General features: G+C 46.0%; 1 protein-coding gene and 1 pseudogene across 2 annotated transcripts in view; both read left to right on the top strand.

The window, feature by feature from the left end:
* ITGB5 (integrin subunit beta 5) overlaps positions 1 to 18,312 on the top strand; it is a 115,027-nt gene that overhangs the window by 12,178 nt on the left and 84,537 nt on the right. Inside the window, exon 3 of one of the 2 annotated variants that reach the window (XM_021692611.2) lies at positions 9,753 to 9,957. In XM_021692611.2, coding sequence (XP_021548286.1) covers positions 9,753 to 9,957 — 205 coding nt within the window. Of the gene's footprint in view, positions 1 to 9,752; positions 9,958 to 18,312 lie in introns of those variants that run through there. The other variant, XM_021692612.2, reaches the window with a different exon arrangement.
* On the top strand, positions 6,414 to 7,741 carry LOC110582599 (annotated as a pseudogene).

Below are 18,312 nucleotides of genomic sequence, written 5' to 3'. Positions count from 1 at the left end.
GGGGGGGGGGGGGGGGGGGGGGGGGGGGGGGGGGGGGGGGTTGGGGGCGGGGGGGGGGGGGGGGGGGGGGGGGGGGGGGGGGGGGGCTACACCTGGCACCCAAGTTGACTATACAGAGAAAGGGGGCAAGGATTCTGCAGGCTGCCTCTTCTTTTTCCCAGGGCAATGACAAAGCTACATTTTTATAACGTGATAACTTCAGTCGGGGCTTTAGTGTTGAGTGTTTTAATCCTATTTTAGGAAAACAAGAACTTCCTTCCCTTTTGTGGGGGAGCCAGTATGACTCTTGTATAGTTTCCTGCTATTTGGTAAAAGATCTGAGCATGTGAAGTGAGTTTGTTGTATAATAGTTCAAAACACGCGTGAGTGGGTGGCATGTGGATGGAGGCCAGGCGTCTTCATGCGGCTTATCTGAGGATATGAGTATTATGAATCGGCCTTTATGGTATAATTAAAAATAATGGTTGCTGTTTCTTCAAGCCCTGTAAGAAGGGTTACAAGTTCAGGGAGATGTTAGGAATATTGTTGTCATAAAGCAGGACAAATATCAGAACTTGGTGGGCTCATCAGCAAATGATCAATTTCTAAAATTCCTGTCTTGAAGTAAAGTTCTGGGTCACTTTTTGAAATTGTTGTTAGAACCGTAGGGCGCAAACCCTCCTTGCACAAATGTACTGTTAAGGTGGTTATTTTTTCTTTTTAAGTTTTATTTATTTATTTTAGAGATAGAGCATGCAAGTAGGGGGAGGAGCAGAGGGAGAAGGACAAGCAGACTCTGTGCTGAGGGCAGAGCCCAACATGGGGCTCAATCCCATGACCTGAGATCATGACATGAGCTGAAATTAAGAGTCGGACACTTAAGCCACCGAGCCACCCAGGTGCCCCTGTTAAGGTTATTTTTTAGAGAAGCTAAGACTTGTCATCTTGGACTGGCTCGGTCTCTGCAGTTCAGCGCACAGTACCTATCAGGATAAGAGATGGCTCCTGGGAAGCTGAGCGTCTTTGTCATGATGCAGCCTCAGAGGTCTGGGGATCGGTTCAACCCAATAAGTTTATTCCAATAAATCTTCCCAAGATAGGAACTTAATTGTATTTGTGCTTAATTGTGGTGTGTTTGTTGTGAACTTTCTTTAAAACCTTTCACTGGTATCCTCTGCCCAAGTTCCATGGCCCCTTCCTGCCTCCCCACCATTGTCCCTTGCCTGCCCACAGCACTTTAGTCAGAGGGAACTACCTGAAGATCCCCAGAGAGCCCTGCCTGATGGATGCCCTCATGGTTTTCCCTAGCTGCTCCTCCTCTGGAAGGCCTTCCTGGCTTCCCCTCCTTTCCCTGACCAACGTTCTGTCGTTGTGTTTTCAAGAATCAGCTCAGGGCTCATCTACTCTGTGAAGACTTCTATGCTTTTTCCCAGACACATCCATCCACCTCTTCATCCATCAGTCCGCTCAGACCCTTTGATAGGAGAAGGTTCTCTCTCTCTTCCAGAATGTGAAGGCAGGGGTTTTATCTGTTTTCTTCATGGCTATATCCCCAGTACCCAGAGTGTTGTCTGGCACACAGTAGTTGCTCAATAAATATTGACTGAAGGATTTCACTGATTGCTATTTATTGCATGTCTGCATGTGCAGGCCATGATCCCCTCCTCGTCTCCCTATATTCCCTACTTCTTTGATAGCACTTATAGCCTCGTATTGTGTTGAGTTGTTTTCATGCCTGTGACTGACTAAATCATCATCTTCTTGGAAACCTGAACTATGTTTTATTCATCTTGGACTCCTCAGATCCAGCCAAGAATCTGGCAGAAATTCATAGTTGATAAAAGCGATGGGCTTAAACAACATGTAGTTAGAAAACCAAAGTTTATTTTTTATTTTAATTTTTAAAAATATTTATTTGAGAGAGAGTGAGCATGAGCAGGGGGTGAGAGGCAGAGGGAGAGGGACAAGCAGACTCCCCACTGAGCAGGGAGCCCAATATGGGACTTGATCCCAGGACCCTGAGATCACAACCTGAGCTGAAGTCAGATGCTTAACTGACTGAGCCATCCAGCGCCCCTGGAAAACCAAAGTTTAAATCTCAGTTTTGCCGTGCTTTACTCCCAGTTTCTTGATGTGTCAAATGATGGTGACAATTGCCACCCTCCAGTGTTCCTGGGAGTATAAAACGAGATGAGTGCGTGAGAGGGCTTTGGGATGGGACTGCTAGTGAACAGAATGAGTGTTATCCAGCACACTGCTGCTGTCATCCATGGTATCTTCTAGTAAATGGAAGCAGTGGGATCTGGAAGCCAGGGTCAGTTGTCTACTTTAGGTTTCTTCCTCTCTTGTGCTAGTGCTTCCAAGAGTCTGATGTGCTAATATTGATAGTGAATGACATTGTCTCGAGGAGCCTTGCATTGCCCCAGCCCAGCGGGTTCCCTGGGCTTACACGGAGCCTCAGTCTTGGCTGCAGAACTTCCTGGGATGCCTGCACGGGAATGCAGCTTCCCATTTTCTCTGGGGGTGAACTACCCCCTGGGGCCTGAGTGTGTTTCAGGGAGCTGGGTTTGGATAGTTTGGGAATGGTTTTTGATCAACCTCTGCCCTTTAGCAAGACAGAGTAAGTGTGGCTGAGTGCCTTCCCAACCATGCATCCTAGGATGGCATCAGAGAGGTCAGGTATCTGCCAAGAGTATATGATATGTGTTTACACTGAGGGCTGGTGCCTCGTGGACGGTCAAGGAGGGCCAGGTTCCTAACCAGTGTGTTCGTGTGGATTCGGGCCTGCCCACCTGTTGTTACTGGATACCAGCACGGAGTAATCGCAGAACATATTCCATTGGGACTCCCCTGCTCTTGATCTCGCAGTGCTTTCTTATTTTACTTGAGGTGGGGTGGGGATCCTTACTCTGCATTTAACATTCCTTGTAACCTCATTCCACCTCCTCTACCCAGTCTGCCCTCCCATTCTTGTGTTCTCCCACAGGTACTGAATTTGATTCTGCCCATGTCCAGCTCCCACTCAGCACTTCTTGCTGGTTTTCTACTCTGTTCTGCTGCATGGCCTTTGTTTGTTTGTTTGTTTAAAGATTTTATTTTTGGGGCACCTGGGTGGTGCAGTCTTTTGAGCATCCAACTCTTTTTTTTTTTTTAAGATATTTATTTGAGAGAGAGAGCACGAGTGAGAGCACAAGTAGGGGGAGCAGCAGAGGAAGAGGGAGAAGCAGACTCCCTGCTGAGCAAGGAGCCCGATGCGGGGCTCAGTCTCAGGACCCTGAGATCATGACCTGAGCCGAAGGCAGCCGCTTAACCGACTGAGCCACCCAGGTGACCCTAGCATCCTACTCTTGATTTCATTTTGGGTCGTGACCTCAGGGTCGTGGGATTGAGCTCTGCGTTGGGCTGCACACAGCACAGAGCCTGCTTGGTTTCTCTCTCCCTCTCCCTCCGCCTCTCACCCTGTGCTTGCTTGCTGTCTCTCTCTCTAATAAATAAATAAATCTTTTTTTTTTTAAATAAATCTTTTAAAAAATTTTTTAAAATAAAAAGATTTTAGAGTTGCCAGACTCTCTGGTACTCTGAGACCAGGAGTGGGGGAGGCTGCCTGTCCTTGCCTGTCCTCGCCTGCTCCCACTGCACACCTCAGCCCCTGTCCCTAATTCATTCTTCGTGACACTCCTTTGGCCCCTGCTTCTCAGCCAGCGTGAGCATTGTGGGTGCTGTTTGTACTGCACAGGATAAAATACACAACAAATCTGGTAGTGTATTATCCATTTTGTCTGTCATTTTTTTTCAAGTGGAAATCTGCGCCTCATCTAAGATTGTAAGCCTCACAGCCCAGCTAGCTGTTAGAGGAATTTGCAGGGCAGAGTGTGTGTATGCTTTCCCGGCAAGGCCCGGGGCAGCCCACCTTGTTTCCACTCACACTTTCTTGCCGACCACCCAGTCACGTCACTATTCCTACTTGCAAGGAGAACCAGGAGACCGGACGTAGCTGTGTGCCTAGGAAGACAGGGAGCATAGGGTTCGTGCTGGAAGCAGGGAGGCCAGTGTGGCTTGCAAGAGGACGGTGGTTTAGGAGAAGTGGGCAGGGCTGAAGGACCCAGACTCCCTGTGAGGATAGAAAGCAGAGTTGGTGGGAGTGGGAGAGGAGACAAAGACAGGCTAGGAGATTGCACACAGGGCTGGGGAAGTGGGGAGGCTGTTGGGCATGACAGCGAGACACCTTGAGGTGATGTGGCCACGACCAGCACATGCTGCTGAGAAACCAGAGGGAGAAGGACCAGGGAGGCAAGGCCACTGGCCTGCGGCGTATAGATGGAAATGGGGTTGGAATGGAAGAAGACTGGGGAAATGTAGGCTGGGGTGAAGGGTCTTTGCCTTGGAAGTAGACATGGAGAAGCAGAAATGAAGGGGTCAGTAGGGCTGGAGGCAGGAGGAAGGGAGACCGTTTGGAGGCAGGGAAGCAAGACAGTGTTAGAAGTTAATTGGACACTTAGGTAGTTAGGACCAGGGTCCCTGACAAGAAAACAAAAAAGCCGGGCAGCGAAGACGAAACCACACTAGCATCCTATTTTACAGCTTAGACAAGACCACAGTAGCATCCTGTAATGGGCTGAGTGGACTTTCAGGGGAAATTATGGTGTCCAGGGTATCGAGGAGACTTTGCCTGTATGCTCCTTTGAGCTGGGAGGAAATGAAGAAAAAAATGAGCATTCACTCCAGCTCACAATAAAATATAGATTCTTTGAAAGAAAATCTCTTTGTGGTCATGAAAGGAATAATTGTGGCCTATTGTAGATGCTTCATAAATATTTGTTCAGTGAATTAAATGAGCTGACTGAAAGCTGACAGAGGGATTTCTCCATCCCCCAGGCGGAGGGTAGTGTGTTGCTCATGCGCAGATTTCAGTTTGCGAGGCTTACCTTATGCCCGCCACCCCCACCCCCCCCATCAACGAGGGCTCTGTGGAACTGGTGTGGCCCTGCCGTACCCCAGGGGAAAGCCCCGCCTCAGAGGGCAGTCAGCTCCCCCACCTGTGCCCACCTCTCTGCCAGGCTCCCTGCCTGTTCACCAGTTTGTTTCTTCCATTTTCATCCCAGAAATTGGGCCTGTCTGCCTCCTTTCCTGCTGGGGTTCCTCTTCTTCCACCCCTGCTGTTTCAGAAACAAACAAGAATCCGTCCTCCCCACCCCCAAACCAACACCCACATCTTTTTAGAGTTCCAGCCTTCAGCAAAAGTAGGCAGGGTGGTGTGCGGATTCCCTCACGATAGTGTGGCCCACTCAGACAAACCTGAATGAACCCCACCACACTGGCCAGGATGTGGGCGCTGGCTTTCACTGCAGGGAGACAGATTTTGGTGAACAAAATGTCCAGGGAGTTAGGTGTTACAATGTTACAGCCAACGGTGGAGCTCATCCTATCCTCCACTTCATAGGCCGCATAGGAGCAAGGAGAGGGGAGCAAGTTACCACAACTTGCAAAGGCCAATGTTGTAACAAATAAAAAGGGATCGACATTTGGAACACTTCCCTTGTCTTTTTTATGTTACCACAGAGTGACTGAAAGCCATAAAAGATGTTTCAAGTTCCTGTTCCCATTCTGTTGCTTCTCTTGGAAGTTTGCCTGTAATGCCGTTTCCTTTTATGAGTCCTTGGAGGGTTGATGGATGCAGTTCTGGAGACCAAGGACAGATGCTTCCTCCATGAGCTGAAACTCCTTCCAGCTCAGAGCATTAGGAGCATCTGCACGCAGTTGTGCTCTGCCCCAGTAGAAGCCCTTCCTGAAACTAGTTTCCATTTTTCCATGTTGAGATGAAGTCCCCCCTCTCCTTCCATACCTGTTTTTCTGAATAAGAGAGAATATTTATCCTCCAAGTCTGACAGATGGCAGGAAGATCTCTGCCTTCGGGGCAGCAAGGAAATACTAAAATCAGAGGGATGGGATCTGTGGAGCCAGAGTTTCCTACTGCAGCATTCAGCCGTGGCCTTTGTTGAGATGGAAGGGAGGCGATGCAAAGAGCACTGGGGTCCAGGCAGCTGAAGCCCAATGAACTTGAGTTTCTGGGATGAACTGAGGCATGAGCTTTGGCATGTGGGCCTCTGATGCCTCACCCATAGAGAGCAGGGCTGGCACCAGGCGATGCATTCAAAGTCCCTTCCTCTTGCAACTTGCTGTCTTCTAGCACCTGCACGAGGGCCCAAGTGTCAGGTCTCTGGCATCTGAAGGACGATCTAGAGAAGAGCTCAGGAGTAGAGGAGGAGGAGAAACACTTGGGCTTGGGGGGTCAGCATTCCCAGCTGGGCCTGCAGCACTCTCTGTCCTTTTCTTGGGCAGCAAGCAATTAGTTGTGGCTCTTTTCAGATTCTGAGCCAGATGGCCCCTCAGCTATGTGGGAATCCCACTGCTGAGGCAGCTGCCTTACTCTCAAAATGTGCTTCACACCTGCCACGCCCAGAGGTGCCTCAGGGGGTGTCTTTGAGGCCTCAGAGCCCTGCGACAATGACAAGACTCAATATACAGGTAAAGGTGTCTCAAAGGCTGTTGAACACATCACTGAAGTCATTGGGCCTGCCCCAAGTAACAGGACACTCAACTCTGTGAAATAGGAGAAGGTTGACAAACTGATGATAGAGATGGGTGGCACTGAGACTAAATCTGAATTTGGTACAGGTGCCTCAGTAGGGTGTCCCTTGCTGTGTGTCCTGCTGCAGCTGCTGGGAAGGGCTCCCTGTGTTGTCCCGTTGCTGACTTGACTGGCACTTCTGAGGGCACCTTATGAGTTGCAGTTTGTTTGTTTGTTTAATAGTAGTCTCTATGCCCAACACGGGGCTTGAACTCACCACCCCTAGATCAAGAGTCTCATGCTCTGCCGACTCAGCCAGCCAGCCACCCCGCAAGTTGCAGTTTTCACGTGGTCGTTGGTAGTTCTCATACTGGCAACCAGTGACAATACAAAGGCTGACGGCCCTGCCGTGCCTGTGCAGCAAACTTCCGGGAAGCCATGCGCGTTGGAGTGGAGGTGTGCCACAACCTCGAAGAATATTATTAAGGAGAAATAAGCTGTTACCAATGAGGGGAATGAGGAGAGCCTTATTCCTAATATCCTAGAGATTAAAGAAGCCTCAGAGCCTCTAGAGTAGAGTTGGGAAAGCCAGACACACAGATCTGGTTGTAATTGGCATGGGTGTGGCTGTCTCTGAGTTCTTCAGGTCAGGGAAGGATGACCTGGACCTTAAGTCTTCTGATGATCTTAGCAGGTACATCTTCCCTGGCCAGCAGGTGGCCCTGTACAAGTTCTCCATCAAGGACTGGTAGGGTCTGTCAAAAACCCCTTTGAGCAGGATGACTGGGAAGCTTGGGTGAAGTTCACTGCTGGTGCAGGTGTCTGGGCAGTAGGGCATGATCTCGATGACCAAGCTGAAATGAATTGCCAAGGCTGTGGATTTAGGAATCCTGCAACTACCTCCTGCTTAGAGTGAAGCAGGTTGGCTCTGTGACCTAGTCTATTCCAGAATGCAAGCTGCTTCAGACCAATGGGCAGGGTGTCGGGGGTTGCCATCACTCCGGGGCGACCAAAGATGCTTTCATTGCCAACCTGGTGGCAGAGTATTGCCCTAGACTGCTCAAGACAGTGTACCTTGAGAGTCAGAACTGGGCCGAGCACAAGCAGCTCGTCAGAACGAGAGTAGCTGGCAGCAAGGCCCAGGACGCCAGGTGCCAGCAGGAAGCTCAGAAATTTTCACCGAGGAGGCTCTGAGCCGGTGAGCCCTTGAGCCCTTCCAGCTCTGGACAGCCAGTTAGACTTTCGCTGCAGACAGCTCCAGACAGCAGACCACTACTGCAGGGCTCTCAGGAGGTTACCTCTCCTTTCCCCCATCCCTGGGCTTTGTCACTGCTTTATTAGAATTTCTACATCAGAGCCAAGCTCGGCCACTTGGAACCCAGTTTGGAAAGCCTAGCTTTGAAATCTTGTATCATTTCAAGGATACTTATGTTAAGCTAGAATATTTATTTTCTCACCTGTTCCACGAGTGTCTGGAGCCACTTAGACTTACGGCACCGTCCCTGAGGTCAACGGGCAAGATCTCCAGGGGTGGAAAAAAAAATTCAATTATAAAATAAACAACAACAACAGTCACAGAGGCCCGGAACAACACATCTGGTTTCACTTACATAAAAACACTGCAAATTCTTCTTGACTTCTTAGTGTTGAATCTTGTGAAGGCTCGAACGGGCATTGGCTAGCCCTGGGGCATCCTAGACCATGGCGGAGGGCGAGTTCTCCAAGTCTCTGTGCTTCCGCTAGCAGTCTGGCTCCTAACACAGCAGGGAGGACACTTGACTCAGCTGAGGCTTTCTGGCAAAGTGTTACAGAGGGGCGAGGAAGAGGTCAGCATCGTAACTCCTCCAGCGATCAGGAGGATGATCTGGGCCAGCACTGGCATCCAGCCAGCTGGTGGAGGCGATCTTATTTTCTACATGCATCAGTGAGAGGGTGCGCAGAGAGCATCCTGGATTTGCTTTGCTGTTAAAAATTCCCTTACTGGAAAACAATCAATACTTCCGAAGTACCATATTTTATAATAGAGTATGTTATTTCATTTTAAAGCGAATGGCCTAAACTCCTGGTGCCCCAGATGAAGTTGGGTCATCCTGATATCTAGCCTTCTCCTAAATCCAGCTTAAGAAAAGAAAGATTTGTCTTATCAATGTGGCTTTATTGTTCAAACAACAGTAAAGATGATAAAAGAAAAAATGTAATTTTAGTCCGTCTACACTAATGCCTCAATTATCTTTATTTTTAAAGTTTTCCTTTCGAATCCTAATGCAGATACAATTTTATTTTCTGATTTTTTTTCTTAGTATGTTTTGAACTTTCTTTTCAGTCTTCATCATTTTGAATGACTATGTCATCTATGGGGGTGGTATACCATGTTTTTCTTATGGTTGAGGGATTTAGGTTTCTAAGATCATGCTATTCTAAATGTCACTGCAGTATGTATCTTACAGAGTTTCCACTTTCTTTTGATTGACTTCTTGTGATAAATTCCTGGGACTGGGCCACTGGGTCAAAGGGTACAATGTTTATCACCATGTTGTCTTGCAGAATGGTTGTGTAATGTGCAGTGCCTGCAAGTTAACTTTTTAAATTTTTTTTTTAAGATTTTATTTATTTATTTGACAGAGAGAGACAGCGAGAGAGGGAACACAAGCAGGGGGAGTGAGAGAGGGAGAAGCAGGCTTCCCGCGGAGCAGGGAGCCCGATGCGGGGCTCGATCCCAGGACCCTGGGATCATGACCTGAGCCAAAGGCAGACAGACGCCCAACGACTGAGCCACCCAGGCGCCCCCTGCAAGTTAACTCTTGATTGCTGAATGATGACTACTTGTCTACTTATATAGTATCTTTAAAACATACTAAGTTGTGCAACAGACCATTTCAGGTACTTTCCTCCAACTAATTATGCAGACAGACCCATTTTTTTTCTTTTACGAATTTTGATCATTAAAGTAACAACGAAACCGAGCATTTTTATTACGCATTTACAGTTTACAAAGTGCTTTTGTATCCAGCACCTTCATTGACCCTTGTAATCCTCAGTGAGGCATTTGGGGTACGTGTTATCATTTTCACCCATTTCGGACAATGAAAATGGAGTGCGGAGCGTTTCAGGTGCATGCACCAGATGCTGATGGGTCCACACCCCGAGGTGCTCTGGAAAGACAGCCTGACCACTCTCTGCCCTCTTCCTTTGTTGCTGCACTTAGGACTTCGGGAGCCTGCGCTCCATCACCTCCCGGTGTGACTTGAAGGCAAACCTGGCCAGAAACGGCTGCGGGGGTGAGTTTGAGAGCCCAGCCAGCAGCACCCAGGTCCTGCGGAGCCTGCCTCTCAGCAGCAAGGGCTCCAGTCCCGCCAGCTCAGATGTCATTCAGATGACACCGCAGAAGATTGCCCTGAACCTGCGGCCAGGTGAGTGCCCTGGGGAGGGAATGGGTTAGTAATGGGAAGGTGAGCTGGGGCAGGCTGAGAGCAGAGCCAGCAGACAGAAAGGCTTGGTTCCCAGGCCCCAGGAAGCAGAGTATAAGGCTCCTGTGGACAGATCGGCATCTTTGCTATTTGTTTATTGAGGTAAAATATATGTAACATAAAATGAGCATTTTAACCATTTTAAGGTATATAGTTCAATGGCATTAAATATATTCACCATGTCTAACTATCACCACCATCCATCTCCAAAACTTTTTCATTATCCCAACCTGAAACTCTGCCCATTAAACACTTGTTCTTTTTTTTAAAGATTTATTTATTTATTTCAGAGAGAGAGAGAGAAAGAGCGCGCGTGAGAGAGTGCGCACATGTGTTCTTTAGAACACAGGGAAGGGCAGAGGGAGAGGGAGAGAAGCAGACTCCCTGCTGAGCAGGAGCCCCTTGACCCTGAGATCATGACCTGGACCGAAGTCAAGGAAATCAAGAGGTGTAGGCTTAATGGACTGAGCCAGCCAGGTGTCCCTTAACATTAGTTCTTGATTCTACCCCCACCTTCACTCTTGGCAGCCACCATTTTACTTTCTGTTTTGATGAGTTTGACTACTTGAGGTGCCCCATATAAGTGGACTCATACAATGCTTTTACTTTTATGTCAGGCTTATTTTACTCAGAACATGTTTTCAAGGTTCATCCGTGTTGTAGTGTGTGTCCGAATTTGCTTCCTTTTTAAGGCTGAATAAAACTCCATTGTTTGTGTATACTGCATTTTGTTGGTCCATTCATCCATCAGTGGACACTTGAGTTGCTGCCACTTTTTGGCTATTATGAATAATGTTATTGCATTTCATGGGAGGATACTGCTAGATTTACTCCCTAGTTAATGCAAGTCTCAGGAAAGTGCTGCTTCCAGGAAAATGTATTTTTTCTTGTCAGCAAATTCCATTTGAGTCCATGGCATTCTGAAGGGACAAACTTATAGTGTTATTTTATAACCCTAGAGCTCCTGCAAGCCCTAGAATTGACTGTGTTATGAGGAAACTAACGGATTTTATGTACCTACTATGTGCTAAATACCTGGCCTATTCTAAGGTAGCTAAGACCATTTTACACATGAAGAGCGACCTACTCAAGGTCTGCCAGTTAGAAATGGTCTTGCGACTACAAAACTCCTGACTTTTTTTAGTTAACCACTTTTTAAATATAATATTCTACACATTAGAATTGTGATGTCAAAAAGTGGATATGCATGTGTTTAAATTTGTCATATTTTGAGAGAAGGTAGCTTATTTCCAAATTCCTTTGATTTTTAGCCTTTTCTTCTATCTCATTGCCTAAGAAACCATTGGCAATAACTACTTCCAGATGATTGATTTAGACTTCAGGGCCGCTTGGAGCTGGTGGCAAGATCGTGGATGTGATTGGCCATCCTGGGTTCTAGCGCTGGCTATGTCCCTAGCTTGGAGGTCCTGGGCAGGTTACCCCACCCCTTCACATCTCAAGGTCTTTATCACCTTCATTCCTCACAGCCACGTTCAGAGGCTTAAATGAGACTTTTTGCATACATACACTTTAAAAAGTTAAAATTACCATTATTTTCAGAGAGTAGTGGCCAAAGATGCAGATTCTGGAGTCAGCGAGGTCTAGGTTTGAATAGCGATTCTCAGTGTCTCAGAGATGGATTTAGCCCAGCGCTGCCATCGTAAGTGCTTAGACATGCTTGTTGTTGCTATCATCATATATTTAAAAATGTTTTATTCTGCCTATTGAATTGTCTTGGAAATAAGAAACAAAAGGTGTACGTGGTCCTGCTAGATAGAGAGGCACAAGCTACTAGATCGCCAGGGATTAGTGCGGGGATTAGTTGAGGCTGCTATTTTTACAAGTCATCCACTGGAAGTGACACTTAGCCTTTTTGTTTGGTGAGCTACCACGCTGAGAGAGAGAAGGAAGGGAGCCCTGGCAAAGCTGTGTGACTGGGTAGAGACAAGAGGAGTCAGCTGCGCCTTTATGTGGGCAGCTATTTGGCGATGTCCTCTGGGTTAAGATAACTCATCTCCGTACATGAAGACAGGCTCAGGGTCAGGGGCTGTGACCTAGAGGGGATGTGGGGGTTGTGGCAGACGATTAAGATCGTGGAACATCATGTGGAATAAAAGTAGCTATCAGTTAAGGTGAATGAGTATCTTCTTTTGTATTTAATTACAGTATAGCAGTAACTTAAAGGAAATTCTTGAGAAATCATCCACTTTCATGCGATGTAGTTTTTCATTTTTACTGGACCCTGTCTCTATTCACATGTTCATAATTTTCATAACACTTAAAATGTATTTATACATTTTACTTATATTCACTTATAAGTGAATATAATAATTAACTTAATAATTAACAAAGACCAAAATTCACATCGCCAACCAAGTTTATAGTTTCAGGTCATCATCAGGGGAGGTTCTTAACTTATATTTTTGGAACTCCTCATTTAGAATTGCTCTCAGAGCCCCTGGTTTTCTAAGAAATATATTCCTTCATGGTGGCAAATCCTTATTCTTTAGGGTAGATTTAGTTTAGGAAGGAGCTGGAGGGACACAAAGTCAGAGATGCCACAGTTTCAATCCTACTTAAAATCAGAATGAAGGTGTGACTCTGAGGCGGAGAGACTGTTGTTTGATTTGGTTTACCAACCAGCTTTTTAAACAGCCCCCAACGAGCAGTTAAAGAAGTGATTGGAGTGAAGGCAGCCTTCTTGGGCAGAGTCCTCTTGGCATCACATGTATGCACGATACTGATTTATGCATAAAGCTCAACGTATGTTCACTTAAGGAAGAAGGAAATCAGTCTTACTTTGATATGCGTGTGGTTGTTGTTAGAAAGAGCTCCAAGTCATCATATATATATAAGAAATGTTTTCTTTTGCCTATTGAATTGTCTTGGAAATAAGAAACAAAAAAAGGGTATAAGTGGCTCTGCTGGACAGAGAGGCACAAATTACTGGATTGCCAGGGATTAGTGTGGGGATTAGCTGAAGTTGCTAATTTTATAAGTCATGGTATAGTCACATCTCATGCTAAGCATTATGATACAGTTTCTGGTATTGGAAATAAAATAGAAAGCGTGATCCTGTTTTTATACAAAATCATGACATGGGTGCTGTGTGTGAGCTCTCCGGTTGTGTGGAGGTCAAGGTAATGGAGGGGTTGGCTGCCCAGTTAAAATACACCCAAACTGTGAGGTTGTTTATAGAGCTGAACACTTGGAGGAGATCTGATGAAAACAAGAATTCCTAAAGGTCTAGAATCTTGTGAATCTGTTTGTCAAATATAGAAACCCTGAAGCCAATGAAGCCTCTTAAAATGTTGAAAATTTTAATATTTTTAAAGAGACAAATCCCAGATATTTATTTGGGGGAAGAAGAGAATGTTATGTTGCAGTTAACAACATTCAGTTTACCAAGTGCATAGTTAACCTCAAGGTAGTCATCCCCTGACTCTGCTGAAGGCTTTCAGATCTAGTGGTTGGTTTTTCCATTATTTAATTTTAGAAATCCTTTTTTGTCTCCTCCCTTGCCCTGCTTCCCCCATACCTCATAATAGATATTTGTTGAGTGAAATGTTAACACTTTGCCAACCTTATACTAGACTAGTCAAAGACAAGCCTCAGAATAATATGAGTGATGCTTCAGGAAAGCAAAGTTATTGTTCTAGGATAAGCCTGGGGCGAAAAAAAGAAAAAATTTCCTCTGTGTGGAACTTTCTGTTTTGGTTTTCTTTCTTTTCTTTTCTTTCTTTCTTTCTTTCTTTCTTTTTTTTTTAAATTAAGATGTGAGTCACATACCATAAAAGTCACCATTTATTTTTATTTTTTTATTTTTAAAAATAATTTTATTTTTAAATTTTTTTTAAGTTTATTTATTTAGTGATCTCTGCTCCCAGTGTGGGGCTCAAACTCATGACCCCGAATTCAAGAGTTACATGCTCTTTTGACTGAGCCAGCCAGACGCCCCAAATCACCGTTTTAAAGTTATATAATTCAGTGGTTTGTAGTATATTTGCAACATTGTACAACCATCACCATTGTCTTATTCCAGAACATTTTCCTCACCTCAAAAAGAAACCCTGTATACATTAACAGTCACTCCTTGTCTTTTCCCTCCCGGCCACAGTCAGCCCTAGGCAACCACTAATCTACTTTCTATTTCTATGGTTGTGCTTATTCTCAACGTTTTATATAAATCATATGATGTATGGCTTTTTATGTCTGGCTTCTTTCACTATGCAAAATGTCTTCAGGATTCGTTGATGTTGTAGCATTTATCAAGACTTCATTCCTTTTTATGGCCAAATAATATTCCTTTGTGTATGTATAGATATGCCACATTTTTGCTGATGAATATTGCGACTGTTTTCACTTTGGGGCAATCATGACTAATGTTATTGTGAACATTCATGCACAAGTTTTTGTGTGGACATGTGTTTTCAATAATCTTGAGTGTGTAACTAGGAGTAGAATTGCTGGGTCATATGGTAATTCTATGTTTAACTTTTTGAGGAACTGCCAAACTTTAAGCAGGATTTTGTATAAACACAGGATCATGTTTTCCATTTTGTTTCCAGTCCTGGAAACCGTATGTCAGGAAAACAATCTTAAAAAATTCTTTTAACAAAGGATATAAACTTTAGAATAAAGCTTATTGAAATGATAAATAAAAGGCTAGTGGTGATTTTGAAGCACTGGGGCAGTTAGAAAGGGTTTACTTAAGTCATTAATTTTCCTCTATCCTTTAGCTCATTGACTAGTAGTTTTGTTTTTTCATATTAAGTGTTTTATTTTGAAATAACTGTAGGCTCACAAGAAGTTGCAAAAGTAATAGTGCTCTTATATACCCTTTCCAGCTTTCCCTGGTAATGTTACATAACCAAAGTGCATTACTAAAACCAGGAAATTGACATTGGTACAGCACTAGTAACTAACCTAGGGGATTGGTTGTTTTTGAGATGGGTTTCCTGCCAGCCCTTGTCTGTGCTGCTTTTTTCCGCTCTCCTCCCGGGTTCTACTTTGGAGGTGCCAGTTAGTTACCTGACTTTGGTATTGCTTCTGCCACCCAGACTGACAGAGTACATACTTTATTAAAAAGTCTAAGAAAGACTTGATGGTGGATGGATAAGAGGTTGGCTAATATAGAATGTTTGTGCCTTCCCCCCAACATTTATAAATTGAAATCCTAACCCCCAGTGTGACGGTATCAGGAGGTGTAGGGTCTTTGGGAGGTGCTTAGGTCATGAGGGTGGAGCCCTCATGAATGGGATTAGTGCTATGAATTTAAAAAGACCCCAGAGGGCTCTCTCCTCCCTTCTGCCATGTGAGGTCACGGCAAGAAGTCAGCAGTCTACAACCCAGAAGAAGGTTCTTACCAGAACCCAACCATGCTTGCCCCCTGATTTTGGACTTACTTAGAGGCTTCAGGACCACGAGAGAGAAATTTCTGTTGCTTATAAGCCCCCAGTCTATGGGTACTTGTTAGAGTAGCCCAAATGGACTAAGACTGGGTTATTTTCAAGGAAACTAGGAATGCCAGGCTCTAATACTTGGGGCAGACACTGGTAGAAGCCAATCCTGTCTTCACATGGTTCCTTCCTTGGTTCCATCTGTCAAGAGTCAGAATTCTGCAGTGAGGAGTGGGGTGCAGTATGGCACACCAGCCTTGTCCTAGACCAGGGTGGTAATTCTTTGGTTCTAGGTCTGGATTTAATTCTGGGATAGTGCTCCAGTAAACAGAAGAGCTAGACGATCGTCCTAAGGTGTGCACCTGGGCCCTAATTCCCTGTTCAGCTGAGGTCCTGTTTGTAATATAGCTGATTTTAATGTGTCCCTTCTTTCTTTCAATTTTTGGCACAGAAGGGTAATTCTGAGGAATCAAAAACTACTTATATTTATTTGGGGATGGCAAGAGTCTTTATTGGTTGGAATACTACTTTGTTTGAACATTTGAACAAAAATCAGTCTTAAAAATATCAGAAGTTCCTGGTGGAATTCGCTCCTTCACTCTCTCTTCACTTTTTTTTTTTTTAAGATGTATTTATTTGTTTATTTGAGGGCGGAGGGGCAGAGGGAGAAGGAGAGAATCCTCAAGTGGACTCTTCCACTGAGCGCAGAGCTCCACGTGGGGCTTGATGTCACGACCCTGAGATCACAACCCCAGCCAAAATCAAGAGTTGGCCGCCCAACCCACTGAGCTATCCAGGCACCCTGACTCTCTCTCTCTTCACTTTTGATGGAAGGGAGGGCAGAGAGAAAACAAACTTTAAAAGTACATTTCAAGTGGTTGGTTGATATTTGATTACAGTAGGAGAACCTACACTTATGAACTGAGCAAGCGGTAGGAATTCTGCACAAAGCACTGTTGGAGCTGGGGGCTTTGGAAGTGGGAAAAACCAGGACACGAGAGGGACTGCTTGCTGCATCCTCACAGGTGCGAGGCGGTCAGCTTTTTTGGGGTGTGTGCTTTGTCTCCTGTGTTTGATCCTGCCACTGGTCCCAAGTGGTGGGTATGTGGAATGGCCCCAGAGAGGAGGGCGCAGCCGCAGGGGAGGACGAGCCCATCATGGTCTGATGTGGAGAGGGAGGAGGGAGGACTGTGAGCTGGGATGGCATCACCGGAAGCAGGTGCTGACCGAGCCCCGACGGTGAAGGTGAGAAGGGCTCTGCTCTTTGCTGGACACATGGAGGTGACATGTCTCGAGTGGCGGGCGCAGAACTGCATAGCTGGATATAATGCCGGAGTGTGTCTAAGTGTGCGTGGTTCTGGAAGTGTGTCCAAAGGTGGAAAGTGGGCCCCAGACCTTGTGCCTGCACGCAGCGATGGCCTCTTCTTCAGTCTGCTGACCTTGCTCATAGAGGGGCTGGTACACCGCTGCTTAACTCCCACACTTAGCACTAACACTGAGAATTGGTCCAGGAATGTCGGTCCTTCCAAAATCTGCTGACACAACATCCCGTTATTGCCAGGGCCCCCTGAGGAGTTTGTGGCATTTAAACTCAGGTGTAGCTGAGGCAGCAGTAAACCCCCATTCTGAACGCTGATGATATTACCCTCTTTCTTATGCCCTTCCCTTTTTGGAAAACGGGGAGAAATACTTCTGTTTTAACATTGGCAACCCCTGAATGGGGAGGGGTATGTGTACTTACTCAGGAATCAGTTTCTCTTAGAATTTGATGCTAAGAGCTTTCTCACTTCAGAGTAGATACCTGCTTGGCACACACAGACTTGTGTGTCACACGTTGTTTCCCTTTCTGGAAAATGTGGAGTTAAATTTAATGCCCATGGCTATAGCCATTTACACACAAGTTTCTGGCAGAATTTTCTGTCTCCCTTTTGATCCCTACAGGAAATTGCTTTAATAACTGACTTCTGGGGGCACCCCAGGTGGAAGTTTTCCTCCTGTAGAGGCATTTGTGTTGTGTTAGGATACATTGTTTCCTTTGATCCCCACAGCAATTAACATCCTCCCATTTTATGGATCTAGAAATTGAGCAGCAAATTTAGAGGGGCCTGAAGTCTCCCGAGCTCTTGGTGACAAGGTCTGGATTCCAACCCAGCTCTCGTTCTCCAAGTCCAGTACCCTCTTCCCTCCCACAGGTACCTCCTCAAGTCCAAGCTGTTCCCGACTTCCTGGTCCTAAAGTGCTCATTAGTGCATTACTCATAGTCCACAAAAGTGGATTCTGGTTAAAAGAAGATGTAGTTGGGAACTTTGGGGGAAGGGCACAGGCGAGAGAAAATGCAGAAGCCCCTTCGAAGAGGTGATGGGGTCAGACAGAGCAGACATGATCGCAGGCTCTGCCCACTGGGGGTCTGTGGTCTGTCCACACAAAGACCAAGGAGGCACTCCGCCACCCCAAGTTCTCCTCCCTCCTGCCCCTTCCCCACCGTGATGTGTCATCCAGGGCTGGGAGGGGCTCAGTGCTGGGACCTGCTCTGTCTGCCCGATGGGAACCAGAGGCCGACTTTGCAGCCCTCCAGAATTCATTCTGGAAGAAATCTTCAGCATTCCTCTGCTTGAGTCAGTTCTGCTGGTTTTTAAAAATAGGCTTGTATCAACAGGCAACCCAAACTACACCAGTCTCGAGGAAGCTGGAGCAATACACGCAAAGACTAGTCCAGGGAAGCGGGTTCGGTGCTGTCACTCAGGCAACAGAGAGTAATTATAATAATTATACTTCATTTATGCAGGCCTTTGCTGCTGGCAAAACACGGCTCTCCACAGGAGTGCTTCATAGCCTTAATCAGTTTTTCCATCGTATCGCCGAGGGCACTGCCGCTCAGGTTGCACCCCGGCCAAGGGAC

This window comes from Neomonachus schauinslandi, chromosome 1, assembly GCF_002201575.2.
Source record: "Neomonachus schauinslandi chromosome 1, ASM220157v2, whole genome shotgun sequence".
NCBI classification, from domain to species: domain Eukaryota; kingdom Metazoa; phylum Chordata; class Mammalia; order Carnivora; family Phocidae; genus Neomonachus; species Neomonachus schauinslandi.
This window is presented reverse-complemented; position numbering and strand designations above follow the sequence as displayed.